Source organism: Aotus nancymaae, unplaced genomic scaffold, assembly GCF_030222135.1.
Source record: "Aotus nancymaae isolate 86718 unplaced genomic scaffold, 86718_ANA_hifiasm-v0.15.2.pri h1tg000025l, whole genome shotgun sequence".
Lineage (NCBI taxonomy): Eukaryota > Metazoa > Chordata > Mammalia > Primates > Aotidae > Aotus > Aotus nancymaae.
Genome location: NW_026988438.1, coordinates 8,139,735 through 8,158,750, shown reverse-complemented (window position 1 = coordinate 8,158,750; position 19,016 = coordinate 8,139,735). Strand labels below are relative to the sequence as shown.

General features: G+C 36.9%; 1 protein-coding gene across 1 annotated transcript in view; it reads right to left on the bottom strand.

Annotated features, from left to right (window-relative positions):
* Window positions 1–19,016, bottom strand: part of THSD7A (thrombospondin type 1 domain containing 7A) — a 493,154-nt gene that overhangs the window by 96,042 nt on the left and 378,096 nt on the right. Inside the window, exons 10-11 of the mRNA XM_064380361.1 lie at window positions 11,429–11,561; window positions 10,108–10,211 (exon numbers count right to left, since the gene is read on the bottom strand). Of these exons, the coding sequence (XP_064236431.1) occupies window positions 10,108–10,211; window positions 11,429–11,561 (237 nt within the window). The remainder of the gene's footprint in view (window positions 1–10,107; window positions 10,212–11,428; window positions 11,562–19,016) is intronic.

The window sequence follows — 19,016 nt, the reverse complement described above, 5'->3', positions numbered from 1 at the left end:
AAGTTAGCTACCTATTATCTTAGTTACATGGTATTGTTCAAGTGAGAGTACAAGTAAGGACACAATTTAAAGTCAATAACATTTAAGATAAATTCTTTAAATTAAAGGAAACGCTTAAAGATTCAACAAATACAAACATTTAGAGTAAAAAGAAATCTATTAATGGTAAGGTATAATTGCTTTTATTCATATATATATAATACAAATTGTATTTTAGAGCTCTTAGCTTTTTCTGTAACGTCAGCAATCCACTCTATGGTAATGTTACCCTAATTTCCATCTGCCATCCATGCTGTCTCTACAGCTACATTTCTACATTCAAGTGCATACCAGGATATTTCTACTTGGCTAACCTTACCATGACCTCAAATATAAAATGTATAAAACATGTTTTCCAAAATCAGCTCTACTTTTAGACCCAGGAGTTTTCACCAATATAACTATCCTTAAACTATAAATGTTGGAGCTAAAGAATCATATGATCAACTTTGGCTCTTTTATCTCTCCTTCTATTGTCTGCTACTAAGTCCCCAAAACATTTCCCCTACAGTATGTCCACTATCCATTTATTTTTGCCTATTTTTATTACTGTTGTTTCTACGACTTCAACCTTGCATTGCTACAGCAGCATACTAGCTGGCATTCAGGCCCATGTGTCTTATCTTTCTAATTTATTCTGTGCACGCTGACAGATAAAACACTGTTTTCATCAGATCCTGGCTCATACCACTTATTGAACAAGGTCTAAAATACTAATCTTGACATTTATAGCCTTCCACGAGATCACCCCAGGCTTCAGATCACATCTGCAGAGCCTCAGTCCACCCACTTTTTTGTGAACACATTTAATGTTTTTGTTTTCTTACCTCAAACACTTAGCTTAGAGAACTGCTCTTATTTTGTGTGCTTTTATCCTCTCTACTTCTTCTAATATTATGGCACAGGTCAAGTCCCAACCCATACTTTAAGTCTTTTCTCAGCTCTTTAGCTTCGAATGATTGTCCTTACAACTGATAAGTTTCAGTCTTTAATTCTTACTTTTTGGGTGACATTAACACTGATCTAATTTCCCTAACAAATAAAGCTCGATTGTTTGAACATCTTCCTTCTTTCCTAACATTTATAGCTTTTTCTATAGTCTTCTGAATGTAGTAACAGTGGAATGAGCAATTGTAATTAGAAAGTCTGATGGACTAGTGGGGACAGAGTGGCTTCTCTATAGCCTTTGCTGTCTGATTTAAAGTTTACTATATTTTTGTCATTAAAAAATAGCACAAGTTCATTATTTTTTATTTAAGTCTCTCACCACGTAAGGATGGACAAAGATGAAAACAGCAAGAATTTGGCAGCTTAATAATGTGGAGTTCTGAAAACAGCCATGACCATCAAAGGAAGAAAATTTTGCCTTCTTGCAATTAGGAAAACATATTTTTCCACTCTTAATTTTCTCCATTTCATGTTTCTATAGAAATATAAGTTGTAAGAATCTTTCATCTATTCAGGCAACAAAGAAAAAGACTGTCTTCATATAGAAGTTAAAGGGATTGTTATGAATATATTTATGAAAAAAATCACTTGTTATAATGCAACTTTCTCTTCCCAGATACCCTGAAAATAGATAAGATTGCTGAGGTACAGCAAGCTGTTTGACAGGTATGCCAAGAGTAGGAAGCACTATGTAAGTACAGGCAGAGAAAGAGACACCAGTAATAGGAAATCAAAAAAAGACCAATCAGAAAGATAGGAGAAGGTAGCACTGATGACGCTAAAGACTCTTTTATCTCAAAGGGAGTGTGTAACAAGTATTTGATACTACAAGGTGGCCACCCAGGATGAAGAATAAACAGTTTTCCGATTTGGAAATGAAAAGATTCCTGGTAATCACAGAAAGAATAGTTTTTTTACAGACTGCCTGTCAAAACCCAAAAGGCCCATATACATACACTCAGTTGGGTTATGAACAAACGGGAAGAGGGAATAAATTAACATTTAATGAAGACAGCATGTTCCAAGTGCTGTAAGGCTTTTGTGTTCTTAGCCTTAAAGGGAGGAAATGAATCATTCAAGGTTGTGCAGCTTATACATAACAATTTGGAACTGAAGCTGCTTTCACACTTGTCCTGCTTTTACTCTATTGTGTATTTCCTCCAGTTGTGTTTTAAAAAAATATAGCTTTCATCTGCTTTACCTAATTTTATTTCACATTTTGATCTCTGGGTATTGTTTGTGCCCATATAAGAAAATTTGAATAATCCTTAAAGATTATTTGGTCCAAACCTTTTTTTCTTTTAATCTAAATAAACTGAGATTCAGAAAGGTGAAGGGATGAGTAAGACACACTGTATTTATTAGTAAAAAAACTGAGACTAAAACTTATATTTTTTGATTCCCAAACTCACACTCATTTTCATTATAAACTCTATACAGAACCCAAAATGGGAGACGATCCAAGATGGCCGAACAGGAACAGTTCTGGAGTGCAGTTCTCAGTTGAGAATGCAGAGGGTGAATGATCACCGCATTTCCAAAAGAGTTTTTACTGCCCAAAGACCAGGAGATTCCTGGGTGCAACAGTGCCATGAGTCTCCAGCACGGCTGTTTCAGTTGGTGCAGTGGGTATCCGCAAAAAAATTCACACAAATCTGGGCGGCTGTTTCAATGGGCACCTGGAATGCCTGGGAGACAGAGTCACCCATACAACTGAAAAAAAGGGGGCTAAAACAGGGAGCCAGGTGATCTGGCTCAGCAGGTCCCAACCCCCCAAAGACCAGCAATCTGAAACGCTCTAGATTGAGAATTTCACAGCAAGCACAGCTGGACCCTGGTCCAGCTCTGTGGGGGGAAGGGTGACCACCATTACCGAGGCAGTCCACCACTACTGAGGCAGTCCGCCATTACTGAGGCAGTCCATGATTACCAAGGCAGTCTGCCAATATCCAGGCAGTCCACCATTACTGAGGCAATCCACCATTACCGAGGCAGTCCGCCATCACAGAAACAGTCCTCCATTACTGAGGCAGACCACCATCAGTGAGGCAGTTCTATCTATACCTCTATAAACAAAAATGCAAGGAAGTTCACACAGCAGCTGAGCAGAGCCCACAGCAGCTCAGCAACACCTCTGCTGGCAGACTGTGACTAGGCTACCTTCTCGTTGGGCAGGGCATCTCTGAAAAAAGGCAGCAGCATGTCACAAACTTATAAATAAAGCCCCACCTTCCCAGGACAGAGCACCTGGGAAAAAAGGGAGGTTATAAGTTCCGCTGCAGCAGACTTAAACGTACCTGTCAAGCAGCTCTGAACAGAACAGAGCCCATAGCTCTGCACCTGAGCTCCTATAAGGGATAGACTGTCTCCTCAAGCAGCTACCCGACCCCCATATATCCAAAGAGACACCTCATAAAGGAGAGCTAAGGCTGACATCTGGCAGGTATCCTTCTGGGACAAAGATAACAGAAAAAGAAACTGGCAGCAACCCTTACTGTTCTGCAGCTGCTGCAGATGATCCACAGGCAAGCAGGGTCTGGAGTGGACCTTCAGCAGTCCTATAGCAGAGGGGCCTTACTGTTAGAAGGAAAACTAAAAAACAGAAAGAAATAACTTCATCATCAACAAAAAGGACATCCACTCAGAGACCCCATCTGAAAGTCACCAACTACAAAGACTACAGGTAGATAAATCCACAAAGATGTGAAGAAACCAGTGCAAAAAGATGAAAATACCCAAAACCAGAACACCTCTCCTCCGCCAAGGCATCATAACTCCTCACCAGCAAGGGAACAAGGCTGGATGGAGAATCAGTCTGATGAATTGACAGAAACAGGCTTTCAGAAAGTGGGTAATAACAAACTTCTCTGAGCTAAAAGACCATGTTCTAAACCCAATGCAAAGAAACTAAGAACCTTGAAAAAAAGGTTTGATGAAATGCTAAGAAGTATGAACAGCTTAGAGACGAACATAAATGAATTGATGGAGCTGAAAAACACAACATGAGAACTTCGCGAAACATACACAAGTTTCAATAGACAAATTAAGCATAAGAAAGGATATCAGAGATTGAAGATCAACTCAATGAAATAAAATGAGAAGGCAAGAATAGAGAAAAAAGAGTGAAAAGAAATGAACAAAGCCTGCAAGAAATATGAGATTATGTTGAAAGACCTAATCTGCATTTGATAGGTGTACCTGAATGTGATGGAGAGAATGAATCCAAGTTGGAAAACACTCTTGGATAATATCTTCAGGATATTATCCAAGAGAAACATCCCCAACCTAGCAAGGCAGGCCAATATTCAAGTTCAGGAAATACAGAGAACACCACAAAGATATTCCTCAGGAAGAGCAACCCCAAGGCACATAATCGTCAGATTCACCAGAGTGGAAATGAAAAAAACATGCTAAGGGCAGCCAGAGACAAAGGTATGGTTACCCACAAAGGGAAGTCCATCAGACTCACAGTGGATCTCTCAGCAGAAACCCTACAAGCCAGAAGAGAGTGGGGGCCAATATTCAACATTCTTAAAGAAAAGAACTTTCAACCTAGAATTTCTTATCCAGCCAACTAAGGTTCATAAGTGAAGGAGAAATAAAATCCTTTATGAACAAGGAATTGCTCAGAGATTTCGTCAACACCAGGCCTGCCTTACAAGAGCTCCTGAAAGGAGCACTAAACATAGACAGGAACAACCAGTACCAGCCACTCCAAAAACGTACCAAATGGTAAAGAGCATCGACACAGCAACCAGCTAGCATCAAAATGGCAGGATCAAATTCACACATAACAATATTAACCTTAAATGTAAATGGGCTAAATGCCTCAATCAAAAGACACAGACTGGCAAATTGGATAAAAAGTCAAAACTCTTTGGTGTGCTGTATTCAGGAAACTCATCTCACGTACAAGGATACACATAGACTCAAAATAAAGGGATGGAGAAAGATTTACAAAGCAAATGGAGAGCAATAAAAAGCAGGAGTTGCAATCCTAGTTTCTGATAAAACAGACTCTAAACCAACAAAGATCAAAAGAGACGAAGAAGGGCATTACATAATGATAAAGGGATCAATACAACAAGAAGAGCTAACTATCCTAAATATATACACACCCAATACAGGATCACCCAGATACATAAAGCAAGTTTTTAATGACCTACAAAGATACTTGGTCTCCCACACAATAATAGTGGGAGACTAACAGACCATTGTCAATATTAGACAGATCAATGAGAGAGAAAATTTACAAGGATATACAGGACTTGAACTCAGTTCTGGACCAAGCAAACCTAACAGACATTTACAGAACTCTCCACCCCAGATCCAAAGAATATATATTCTTCTCAGGACCACACAGCACTTACTTCAAAATTGACCACACAATTGGAAGTACATTACTCCTCAGCAAAAGCAAAGGAACAGAAATCATAACAAGCAGTATCTCAGACCACAGTGCAATCAAATTAGAACTCAGGATTAAGAAACTAACTCAGAACTGCACAACTTCATGGAAAATGAACAACTGGCTCCTGAATGTTGACTGGATAAACAATGAAATGAAGGCAGAAATAAAGATGTTCTTCGAAACCAACGAGAACAAAGACACAACATACCAGAATATCTGGGACACATTTAAAGCTGTGTCTAGAGGAAAATTTATAGCAATAAATGCCCACATGAGAAGCAAGGGAAGATCTAAATTCCACACCCTATCATCAAAATTGAAAGAGCTAGAGGAGCAAGATAAAAAAACTCAAAAGTTAGCAGAAGACAAGAAACAACAAGATCAAAGCAGAACTGAAGGAGATAGAGACACAAAAAAACCCTTCAAAAAATGAATAAATCCAGGAGCTGGGTTTTTGAAAAGATCAACAAAATAGACCATTAGCCAGATTAATAAAAAAGAAAAGAGAGAAGAATCAAAGAGATTCAATAAAAAACGATAAAGGGGATATCACCACAGATTCCACAGAAATACAAACTACCATCAGAGATTACTACAAATAACTCTATGCACATAAACCAGTAAACCTGGAAGAAATGGATAAATTCCTGGACACTTGCACCCTTCCAAGCCTAAACCAGGAAGAAGTCGAAACCCTGAATAGACCAAAGCAAGGGCTGAAGTTGAGGCAGCAATTAATAGCCTCCCAACCAAAAAAGTCCAGGTCCAGACAGGTTCACAGCTGAATTCTACCAGACATACAAAGAGGAGCCAGTACCACTCCTTCTGAAACTATTCCAAACAATCCAAAAAGGGGGAATCCTTCTCAAATCATTTTATGAGACAAAATCTTCCTGATACCAAAGCCTGGTAGAGACTGAACAAGAAAAGAAAACTTCAGGCCAATATCCATGATGAACATAGATGCAAAAATCTTCAATAAACTACTAGCAAACTGACTGCAACAGCACATCAAAAAGCTTATCCATCATGATCAAGTAGGCTTCATCCTGGGGATGAAAGGCTGGTTCAACATACACAAGTCTATAAACATAATCCACCACATAAATAGAACCAAAGACAAAAGCCACACGATTATCTCAATAGATGCACAGAAGGTCTTCGACAAAATTCAACAGCACTTTATGCTAAAAACTCTCAATAAACTAGCTATCAATGGAACGTATCTCAAAACAATAGAAGCTATTTACGACCAACCCACAGCCAATATCATACTGAATGGGCAAAAACTGGAAGCACTCCCTTTGAAATCTTGCACTAGACAAGGATGCCCTCTCTCACCACTCCTATTCAATATAGTATTGGAAGTTCTAGTCAGAGCAATTAGGCAAGAAAAATAAAGTGTATTCAGTTAGGAAAGGAGGAAGTCAAATTGTCTTTATTTGCAGATGACATGACTGTATATTTAGCAGACCCCATTATCTCAGCCCAAAATCTTCTGAAACTGATAAGCAACTTCAGCAAAGTCTCAGGATACAAAATCAATGTGCAGAAATCACAAGCATTCCTATATACTAATAACAGACTTAAAAAGAGCCAAGTCAAGAACTAACTGCCATTCACAATTGCTACAAAGAGAATAAAATACCTAGGAATACAACTAACAAAGGATATAAAGGACTCCTTCAGAGAGAACTACAAACCACTGCTCAAGGCAATAAGATAGGACAGAAACAGATGGAAAAACATTCCATGCTTATGATTAGGAAGAATCAATATTGTGAAAATGGCCACACTGCCCAAAGTAATTTATAGATTCAATGCTATCCCCATCAAGGTACCAATGACCTCCATTACAGAACTGGAAAAAGCCACCTTCAACTTTATATGGAACCAAAAGAGAGTCTGCATAGCCAAGTTAATTCTAAGCAAAAAGAACAAAGCTGGAGGTATCATGCTACCTGACTTCAAACTATACTACAAGTCTACAGTAATCAGAACAGCACAGTACTAGTACCAAAACAGAGATATAAACCAATGGAACAGAACAGAGGCCTTGGAGGCAACGCCACACATCTACAACCATGTGATCCTTGACAAACCTGACAAAAAGAAGCAATGGGGAAATGATTTCCTGTTCAATAAATGGTGTTGGGAAAACTGGCTAGCCATGTGCAGAAAGCAGAAACTGGACCCCTTCTTGACACCTTACACTAAAATTAACTCCAGATGGATTGAAGACTTAAACATAAGACCTAACACCATAAAAACCCTAGGAGAAAACCTAGGCAAAACCATTCGGGACATAGGCGTAGGCAAGGACTTCATGATAAAACACCAAAAGCATTTACAACAAAAGCCAAAATAGACAAGTGGGACCTAATTCAACTTCACAGCTTCTGTATAGCAAATGAAACAATCATTAGAGTGAACTGGCAACCAACAGAATGGGAAAAAATTTTTGCAATCTATCCATCTAACAAAGGTGTAATATCCAGAATCTACAAAGAACTAAAACAGATTTACAAGAAAAAAAACAAACAAACCCATTCAAAAGTGGGAGAAGGATATGAACAGACACTTTTCAAAAGAAGTCATATATGAGGCCAACAAACATATGAAAAAATGCTCATCATCACTGATCTTTAGAGAAATGCAAATCAAAACCACATTCAGATACCATCTCACGCCAGTTAGAATGGCAATCATTAAAAAATCTGGAGACAACAGATGCTGGAGAGGATTTGGAGAAATAGGAACACTTTTACACTGTCTGTGGGAGTGCAAATTAGTTCAATCTTTGTGGAAGACAGTGTGGCAATTCTTCAAGGACCTAGAAATAGAAATTCCATTTAACCCAGCAATTCCATTACTGGGTATATATCCAAAGGATTATAAATCATTCTATTGTAAAGACACATGCACACAAATGTTCACTGTGGCACTGTTTACAATACCAAAGACCTGGAACCAACCCAAATGCCCATCGATGATAGACTGCACAAGGAAAATGTGGCACATATACCACCATGGAATACTATGCAACCATAAAAAATGATGAGTTCGTGTCCTTTGTAGGGACATGGATCAATCTGGAAACCATCATTCTCAGCAAACTGACACAAGAACAGAAAATCAAACACCGCATGGTATCACTCATTAGCGGGTGTTGAACAATGAGAACACACGGACACAGGGAGGTGAGCATAACACACTGGGGTCTGTTGGCGGGACTAGGGGAGGGATAACGGGGGGTAGGAAGTTGGGGAGGGATAACGTGGGGAGAAATGCCAGATACAGTTGAAGGGAATGGAGGCAGCAAACCACATTGCCATGTATGTACCTATTCAACAATCCTGCATGTTATACACATGTACCCCGGAACCTAAATTGCAATATAAAAAGAAAAATATATATAGAACCCAAAATGTAGGCAAATCTATGCTTGATTTAAGAAGGGATCAGCAGGGCATGACAAGAAGATCTCATATCAGTCAGTCTCTCAAAAAATGATTTGAAATTGAGAAGAACAACTTTCAGTTCTGTATACCTAGCAATGCCATTTTCCTATAGTATAACTATAAAGGGAGTCACAATTACGTTTTATCCTAAGTTGATGGTGGGAGATACATAATGAGAATTATGCAAATAAAATAAAATTCTAAAAATTACTGCAACTAGGAATTTAAGATTATTTGGAAACTAAGTTTTATGTTTCAGATGAAGACTTTTAAAAGGAAGATTATAAAAATATGGGATTTTTTTTTTTTTACAAAAGAAAACTTTTTTTTTCCTGAAAAAGGCAGTTTTTTCACTGTATAGAAAATGAAGTCCCAGATAAAATCATCAAAAACTGGAATTCTACTCTATATGTTCAAATTTTTATGTCGACCTGAAATATATAACTACACATGGGAGAACAAAATATGTTTTTTATAAATTAAATACAGTTTCTTGCGTATTCAATTACATATTAAACTACATTTTAAGTATCCAGTAGGAGCTACATACTAAAAGTCAATATGAGTAAAAATAATCATGTACTCTTTAAAGACTGAATTTGTTATGCCTGGAAGAAACAACATATTTCAAAGCTTGAGATTTATACATTCCCTATAATATCTAGTAAATAAGCTTGAAACATTTTCATTATCCATTTCTGCGAGATTCCATGTTATTTAGTGCTACTAATTGCAGATAAGTAAATAAGTCTGCATTTAAAAATCAGTACTATATATGAACAAAATGTGGATAGCCATGAAAACGACAGGAATGTCATTCCGAGAACTTCTGAAAAAGTTAATGAATTCTATTACATAGTATATATGCACATATACCATGCATATAGACAAGGAAGTAAGAATCATATTGTTTATTAAGGTGGCAAGCAAAGTGCTATGGAATACTTCAATCTAAAAACAACCCAAAACCCTCAGTGTATCATCTATGCCATAATTGAAAGTTTGGCCTGACTTTCTTTCAGATATAAATGAGAGAAAAATTCCAGAGTTATGAGCTAATGCCACAAAACAACGGGGACAATTTAAAAAGACAAGTTTCCATGTCCTGATGTTTTGTGGAGTGGCTCACAGCAGATTTATATCTGCTTTGCTCTGTTTGCTAAGCATGGTGTCAAAGTGACAAGCACATAGAAACAGTGGTTAAACTAGTGATGTTGGAGAAATGAACTGTGGAATGGGGCCTCCCACCTCTTGCCTGTCGCCCAGGCCCACAGCCTTCCTGTGCTCCAGGGCTGTCTTGTTGCACGCTCCAAGGGACTAATTGGCATCTGCGCCATTTGTGGGTCTTCCACCTACAAGACAAGAACAGAAGCCCGATGGAGAAGAAGCAAAAATGCCAGGGAAATCACAGACACACAGCAGCACGGAAACATGCCTGACTACTGCAAACAGGAATTTATTTAACAATGCTCAGTTCTATCTAAATTTAATTTAGATCTCCATCAAGGCTTTAGAAGAAGTAGCATTAAATACAAAAGTACTTTCTCTGACAGTGAAGACAAGAGTACATCATTGTCAAGTTCTATAGGACTCTACAGAGAACTTTTAGACTTTTTAGTAATTAGGACTGCCAACAGATGCACCAGACGGCCCCAGAAGTGATGCATGCCATTAAATTAAGAACATTTATTTTATTCAAGCTACGAAACTGTATTGAAAGGCATGAGTCTTTTGTATGGTGTTCTTTTGGTTCACACTGTGGGAGTATCTCAGTGACTGTAATTACAGTACACTTTATAAAAACAAATTCCAAAAATAAATAAGTTTGAACCAGTAGTTGTCAATGTTCACGGTGTAAACATGACAAGTATTTGTCATCTCAGAATTAAGGCTGATATATTAAGATGGCAAATTTGACAATAATGTCATCTTAAGTAATTATTTTGGGATTGATGGTGTAGTACTTAGTTACTGTTGGGACTGCAAACATATACTACGTCAGGTTTCTACTAGATATTTTCTGTCTCAATCATGAGGAGGTAAAATTTCTCTAATAAGTTATCAAGATGATACATAGCCTCAATAACTATGATTTTATTTGAGGTGATCACAAATGAACACAACAGACATCTTATTAGCATCACTGAGATACCGCTGTCATTTCCCAAGCCAGAATACCAGCATTTATGAGAACAAACAGGTGCTCTTTGGAGCCAGAGGAGAAATACTTAGGCTATTCTTCTAAGTGAAAATGAATTGCTTCCTAAAGCATGTATGTTTCATAATTATTAATCACGTTCAGCATTTCTTATACTTTCTTCCAACATAAGACATTTCCCGAAACTACCATAGCTAATATCACACCTTGGAAATGTATACAAGTATTTGTCTCCTTGTATAGCAGAGCAGCTCTCCTGAAGATGAAGAGACAAGAACGGCAGCTACAGCCATAAACATCCCCGACTCCATTGAGCCTGTGGAAGGGTGTTGACTTCCTTTACTTATCCTAAGAAAAAAAGTGGAGTTGACGTTTCAGCTCCTCCCTCACGATGCATTTCTCCAATCCTACCTGTAGCTTTGGCACAGTTGAGGTGCCTCGCAGGCCTTCTCTTCATAGAGGGGATCTGTGCAGTCTCGGCCCCCGTTGGTTGGCAGCTGAATGATGACCCGATGCCTAGACTGCTTCCTGATACCGGAGTCCCCTGCAATGAGGCAGCTTTTTAACCTCTGTACTTTGCACTGATAAGATAATCTCTAAATACCAGTCTGTGTGAAGAAATTACACCTCCTCCAGCGACGTGTGCTTTGACAAACCTGAGCGGCTTCACCTGGTCTAAACATTCACCAAGTTCTCCCCAAGAACATTTATATCAAAAACCCAGTCAATTTATATTTAAATATGGAGAAAATGTGAAGAATGGAGAAAACAATTCTGCAGTCAACTAGCCTTCCTAAGGTGCAGTTGCAAAATAATTGCTCTTTTGTATAATTCTTTCCCTTGAGGAAAATGACAAATCTAATTAATTTATTTTCCTCTACCTTAAGTTTATTTTCATGCTTTTTGCCTAGCCCTGCTTACCACATGGGACTCATACACATGTAATGAATCTTCTTCGGGAGAATATATTCAGTGCTACAATGTGAAATTTTATTTCTTTGTTATTCATTTAATTTGAAATGCATAACTTGTAAATTATTCTGGTCATTTATTATTCATGTTAAACAGTCTAAGATCTTCAATTCAGGTCACATTCTAAACATCAGGGATCTATAGTAAAAACGTGGTTTCTTAGAGGCAGACACAGACTTTTTAAAGAAGAGTCAAAATAGCAATAATTACTATAAATAAATAACTCCAAAGGATATTAAAAATGGAAAAAATTAACATATACTTTCAATAGAGACATCAATTTGACAGTATGAGTGATATAAGGATTCAAAAATCTTTTAGTATAAAAATCATATCGTGTATACAACTTGCCAACTTTAATATACTTCAACTAACATTATATATACTTTAAGGATTAATAGCTGCATGGTGCAAGGTTTTACCTACAAAATAATTCTCTGAAGAACCATGTTAATATAATCATCTTCACGCATTTACATTATTCTGTAAGATCTTCAAATATTTGATACACAAACTACAGGAACAAATATTTTCAAGGATTTGCAGCTCCTAACAAAGTTTAATCAGAAATCAAATGAAACCTTATTAAGATACTGTGGTAGTGGAGAATGTATGATTTGATGATTAGAACATTCTCATAATGGAATATCTTTTCTCATGAAGTTAAGGATATTCTTCAACATGGTGTGGGCAACTCACTCACTGCCATGTTTAGAGGACTCCTGTATTGGATGGGAGAAAGGATCAGATTGGTGATTCCTAAATGCCTGACTTCACAGGAGAATCTCTTTACCAACAACAACAACAACATATTTCTGGGCCTATACCCAGAACTACTAAATCAGAATCTGGAAGCTGGGTTTGGGAATATGATATTTAAAAATCTTGCCAGGTAATTGGGACACAGGGCTAGGTTTGAGGTCTACTGGAATAAATGACCTTGTATGTCCTTTGACAATTTAAGATTCTGGCCTTACATGTAACTTTTCAGAATTATTATTCCCATTGTGGGGTGTAATCTGTGCTATTAATGATGGCATAACTATTTTAATGAATAAGTGGAATACTACAGGTAATGGAGTAGGGAATTGGGAGCTAGAAGTACTGGGCAGCAGAGAATTAAAGTATTTGAAAATACTATCATGGACTTGTAACAGTAATAGTTTGAATGCCAGCTGCAACTTTTACATGTTAAATATGATTTATCTAGGGAAGATCTAAGAAATGTCAATAGGACTTTTAATAAATTGCTAATGCAGTCTGCATCTATTATATTGTCCAAATGACCTGTATTTTAGGGCCCAGGTGATAAATTCCTTTAATAATTCAGAGATAGGGAAAACTTTGTTTCCCTTGACAATCTGTTAAGAATCCATTGTACTTCTATTTTTTGCTTTGGTCACCAGAATCTCAGAGCTAATTTTCTTCTCGATTGCAGGAGCTTGCCTCAGCTTTGATTTTCCAGTATAATTTTCTCTTCTTCCTTTTACCCCCTCCCCTATTCACTACTTGGCTTTGCCCTTCTTTTACAATTTCTGTTACTTTTTCTTTTGTTTTATGTTTGTGATCTGTCCATAATCTTTTTTTTTTTTAAAGTATACAAACTAAGTAATTAGATTCATCATTTGTTTAGCATTGGGGAAAGCAGGGAAGTTTCTGTTTGCTTGTTTTTTAACAGGGACGTAAGATGTAAAGGGCTCAAATGGGTTTTTGTTTCCCAGTTGGTCAAAATTTTTAGAGGCAATTACTCTCCAATCTGCAGATAGAAGACAGACACAGAATTAAGACCAAGGGATTTGGGGACTGCTGGAGACAATGGGCTCAGCATTAGTGTCACCTCATAGACTAAAGCTCCTAGTTATTAACTATCTAGATGGCACCTGGGGCATAGACAAGGCTGGTCTACTTGAGGACGCAGCTACCAAACATTAATGTTTCAATTCTATTTTGTTTGTTGATTTCAAAGCAAAAATGTTACTTAGAATGCATTTCTGAAACATTCTCCTAGCGCCTTCTCATCACGAACTCCACAAATTAGTACAAGATCTGTAAGACTACGGTGACTTTTTCACATCCTTAATGGATTCCAGAGTGGCAATCCATTTATTCTGATAAAAAGCTCAAATTCCTTAACCTGGTGCAACCCAAAGGATAGAGATTGTGACCTGATTAAAGCAGAACTCCTCAAAGCCATAACACCCGGAGAAGAAGTTTAATGGAGTTACACAGTAAGTGTCACGATATCCATGTTTTTACTCACTGGGAGGTCTGTTTCTTCTTAGATTGCAGTTAAGAAATTGCTTATGTACTCAAAGTTACAGCACTGTACAGTTCTGTGAGGTTATAGAGCCCTCAGATCAGAGAGCAGAAAATAAGGAAGCTATACAGCACATATTAAAAACAAAAAAACGGAAGTTTCTTCTCTAATACCTTGAGCTGACAAACTTGGAATTTTATACCTTTCATAGTCCCGTGTTTGTATTTATGCTCATTTTATTATATGTGGTTGATATATATGCAGTGTTTCTATTCATCTGTGTGTTTTACACCTGAGACAGGAGTCACACATAGTAAGTGCTTAATAAATATTTGCCGAATGCACAAACACATTTCTTTCACGTCTTCTCAACTGGATTGTTAGTTAGCACCTCCTATTTCTTTCCAACTATTCCTTTATAGTAGTAAGCACATGGGTACCAATGCTGTGCTTTGAGGATTAATAAAAATAAGCTATCATCTTCTTTTCACTGGAAATAATAGGTATGGGAAAAAATGGGTAACTGCCTGCGATGTTTATGCTTGAAAATGCTTATCTAGGATAGAAATGGAGAAAACAGATTGTACATCTAGCAAATAATTATGTAATGATGTGGTACATAGATTCAGAAGGTATGTAATTTCTCACACAGTTACAGCATTTTTCAGATACCTTAAGACATTCAAAATAAATTTCACTAGAGAAATTACTGGATGAAAAGGATTTAAAGGGCAGGAAAAGCCGATTCATTAAACTGGGAAATAGGATGGACTGCAGGTTGGACCAGCACAGTGATAGAAAATTGAAAAGGATGGGGAGGAAGGCAGCAAATCACACTGCCATGTGTGTACCTATGCAACAATCTTGCATGTTCTTCACATGTACCCCAAAACCTAAAATGCAATTAAAAAAAAGGAAAAAAAGACAGGGATATATTTCACGCAACAAGGAAAATGTAAAGGTAGCATTCGTATCTTTGGCGGTAATTCCAGTGTTCTAGTGATTTAGGACATGAGGTAGAAGAAGGCTCTGCAATATTCCTGCTATCTCTCAATACGATACATGCAGTGAGAACAAAAGGAGCAAACCAAATTTGAGAAACCAGATAGATTATTTGATCAAAAGTATTGATTTTTTAAAAATGAGAGGTACAAATAATTTATGTGCATAAATTATTTCTATTTTTTAAAGTGCCCTTTGTCAACATTTATAAAAATTTGAAAAAAAAATTAGCAAGTCGCTGGTCTAAGGATTAAACTACATTCCACTCAATACTGATCTTTATCAGCATTGCTATGTCAAGGGATATTTTAGGTGAAGGCTGAATGACATTTCAACCAACTCTTTCAGTTCTTCCTGGAATCCTATTCTGTTTTATTTCCTGTAATAGTATTGTGTATTTTACTCCTTTAAAGTGCTTTTAAAAAAAAGGTTGGTCCCGCACTTTAATAAGCCCAACATCCTTGTAAAATTTAGACTTTACTCGCAGAATTAAGTCAAAAGAACCACCCCATTCTTGAATTAATTTTCTGCTGCTATTACCTCCCCCTGAACATCCAACTTTGTTTAGCATTTTTAAATAGCATGTGTAAGTTGGTGTAATTTCAAAATGATGCTTGGATCATTTCCATTTCTTACCAAATAATGAAAAAACTAAGCTCAGTCATTGCTTTGTTTTCTTCACAACAAAAGGCAGCTTTCTGTAACATCACTGTCTATTCTCTATGACAGCAGTCTCCAGGCAAAACAGAAAAGGCTTCTTCTAGAGCACAGAGCATCTTGGCACGGTTATTCAATAACAACCCCTTCTATCACTCCCCAGACTGCAAAAAATTTTTACTTCCTCAATACACAATTGTAGTGATTCTTTTAAAATCAGAGTGCCTAAGTTTAGGGTTTCCAAAACCTTTTTTGTTCTAGGAGACACAACATAAGTTGCCAAAGAAAACACTCAGCTATCATTCCTTGCTCTGGATGACATGACCTGTGTCCCGGGAAACACTGCTCTGCTTCTTAGACAGCCTCTTGCTTCCAAGAGACTGATTCCCAAGTTGGCATTTTTTACTCCTCTGCCACCACCATCCCAGGAACTCCAGGAGAGGATATCCTAGTGGCACCATGCAGTTTTACTTACAGAGGATTCCTACCTTCCCCCAAGAGACCAACCCAACTAAACTCATTATGCTTCACACGCCTGTCACTCACCACAAGAGCCCTCCCCAGCTCAAGGTCATTTATCATCACCCACAGCACGACCTACATGTATAACATGATTCAGTTTCTCATTCCTTCACATCCCCTAGCCCTTCCACCACTGCACCCACAGGAACTCATCATCACCCACTGGTTTCTCATCTTCAATCTCTTCTGGGAAAGTTTCCTTTACATCGTGGGCTCCAGTGGGCTGCTCTTTCCAAAATCACATCTTTCTCATGGTCATTTAATGCTTTCTTGGTGTTTCTAATCCCCGCTTGGAATTCTTTCATGTTTCAATTCAACTCAAGAGATCTTCTTGAATTCTGAAGAACTCTTACCCCTCCTTTAAATACGATTTTCCTTAATATATTTGCTCTCACATGATTATTCCATTCTCTTCCTTAGAGCTCTGTTTTACCACTAAACCTTGTTATTGAACCATGTAAGTCTTACATTATCTGGGCTGTGCAGAAAACTTCTATATGTAATGAAATCTTCCTTGATGTCAGGGACTGTGATTTCTCTACAAGACCATTTGTGTGCTAGTTATATACAAGAATCAATAAATAAGCAATTAAATAAGTATTTATGCATCATACACACTTAAGTACTGACTCAGTTAAGACCTGTGTAGCATTCACAATCTATTTATTCTTATCTACCTGCTAAGAAGTTTTTTCTTAAAGTACATTATGTGAGTTATCACCGTGTTTTACATTTTTTATTTTATAAATGATTAAACAGCAAAGAGTAAATCATTTTCTTCATACTGTAAAAATCACAAATTTAAAAATCATGTTATTTTCTTTTTAAGTACGGTATTTTTATGAGTAAGAAACCTCTATTTTTTCCTTTCCTTTCTAGATATATATAATAAATAACAAAATCGCAAATGCATTTTCAAGAACTTAAGAAAAAAATCTGTAGGCTACTTAAAATGGTCCAAATTTCTGGATACATTCCAATATCCAAAATTATTTTGAAATAAAGATCTAAAGAAATTAGAAAAATTCTGATTCTTCACTTTTATTAGTGATTACTCTAGAATCAATTCAATATAATCTGTTCTGTTCTTATTTTAAACTTTACTTCCTTGAAATACTTTATATCAACTTTTTTAAAACAGTATTTTACACAATACACGAAAATATCCAAAATGAGAGAAAGGCAAAGTTTTTCCACTTTCAAAATTTTCAGTTAAAATTTGTTTTAGACTATTTATAATTTGGTTCTAAATGTAACTGCACATGTTTTGGAATTATTAGTAAATGAGCATATTTATATTAACACAAAAGATCAAGTATAAAGGCATCAAGAATAAAATTTGTAAGTGTATTAATTCTATGTAATTAACAATACTTTTTAATTGAATTAATAAGCAACAATTACCCCCTAAAAGAAACTACCATCGTAGGTAAAATATTAATCTATAATGAAGTACTATTCTTTTGTGAATTATGCCCAGTATTATTCAGCTTTTAAAAAATAAAGGATTGGGAGGCCGAGGCGGGCAGATCACTAAGGCCAAGAGATCGAGACCATGCTGGTCAACACGGTGAAACCCCGTCTCTACTAAAAATACAAAAAAATTAGCCGGGTGCAGTGGCATATGCCTGTGGTCCCAGCTACTCAGGAGGCTGAGGTGGAAGAATTGCTTGAACCCAGGAGGCGGAGGTAGCAGTGAGCCGAGATTGTGCCACTGCACTCCAGCCTGGCGACAGAGCAAGACTCCGTCTCAAAAAATAAATAAATAAATAAATAAATAAATAAATAAATAAAGGAATAAGAGAAGAAAATCTGTATTAAAATCTCACGCAATGACATTGCATAGCAAGTTTATGCTATCAACATGTTTATAAAAGTTAATGCTTACATCTCCTCTTAATTTGTCATAAGTTATTTAAATGCCTTAAAAGACTCTTAAAAATATTTGCAGTGGCTTATGCCTGTAATCTCAGCACGTTGGGAGGCTGAGGTAGGTGGATCCCTTGAGACTGGGAGTTCTAGACCAGCCTGGCCAACATGGCAAAACCCCATCTCTACTAAAAATACAGAAATTAGCACGTGCCTGTAGTCCCAGTGACTTAGAGGCTGAGGCACAAGAATCTCTTCAACCCAGGAGGTCGAGGGTGCAATGGGCTGAGATTGAGCCACTGTACTCCAGCCTGGATGACAGAGTGAGAGACTCTGTCTTAAAAAATAAAATAAAATAAATTTAAAGAGTAATTTTCTATCTCTTTTCAGTTTGTGGTTTAATATTATTTGATATTTCAAGGGTATTAAATAGAAAAAGCATCAGAAGAAACTCATGTTTCAACCACATAAATTTATAATAACACAGTAAAAGTATCTATTGTTAAATCTATAATCCTTAAAGGATTTGAATAAATTTTGACAATTTAAAATACTTGTTAAGCTAGAAGCTGATTGTTAATTGAATCTCTCCAGTGTTAAGAAACACGAATAAAATAAAAGCATAAAGGGAATTTAGAAAAAATTATCTGTATTTGTTGAGTGAATAAGATAAGAAATAGGAGACAGTGTTATTTGTAATACTGCAGGGAAATCTGCTCA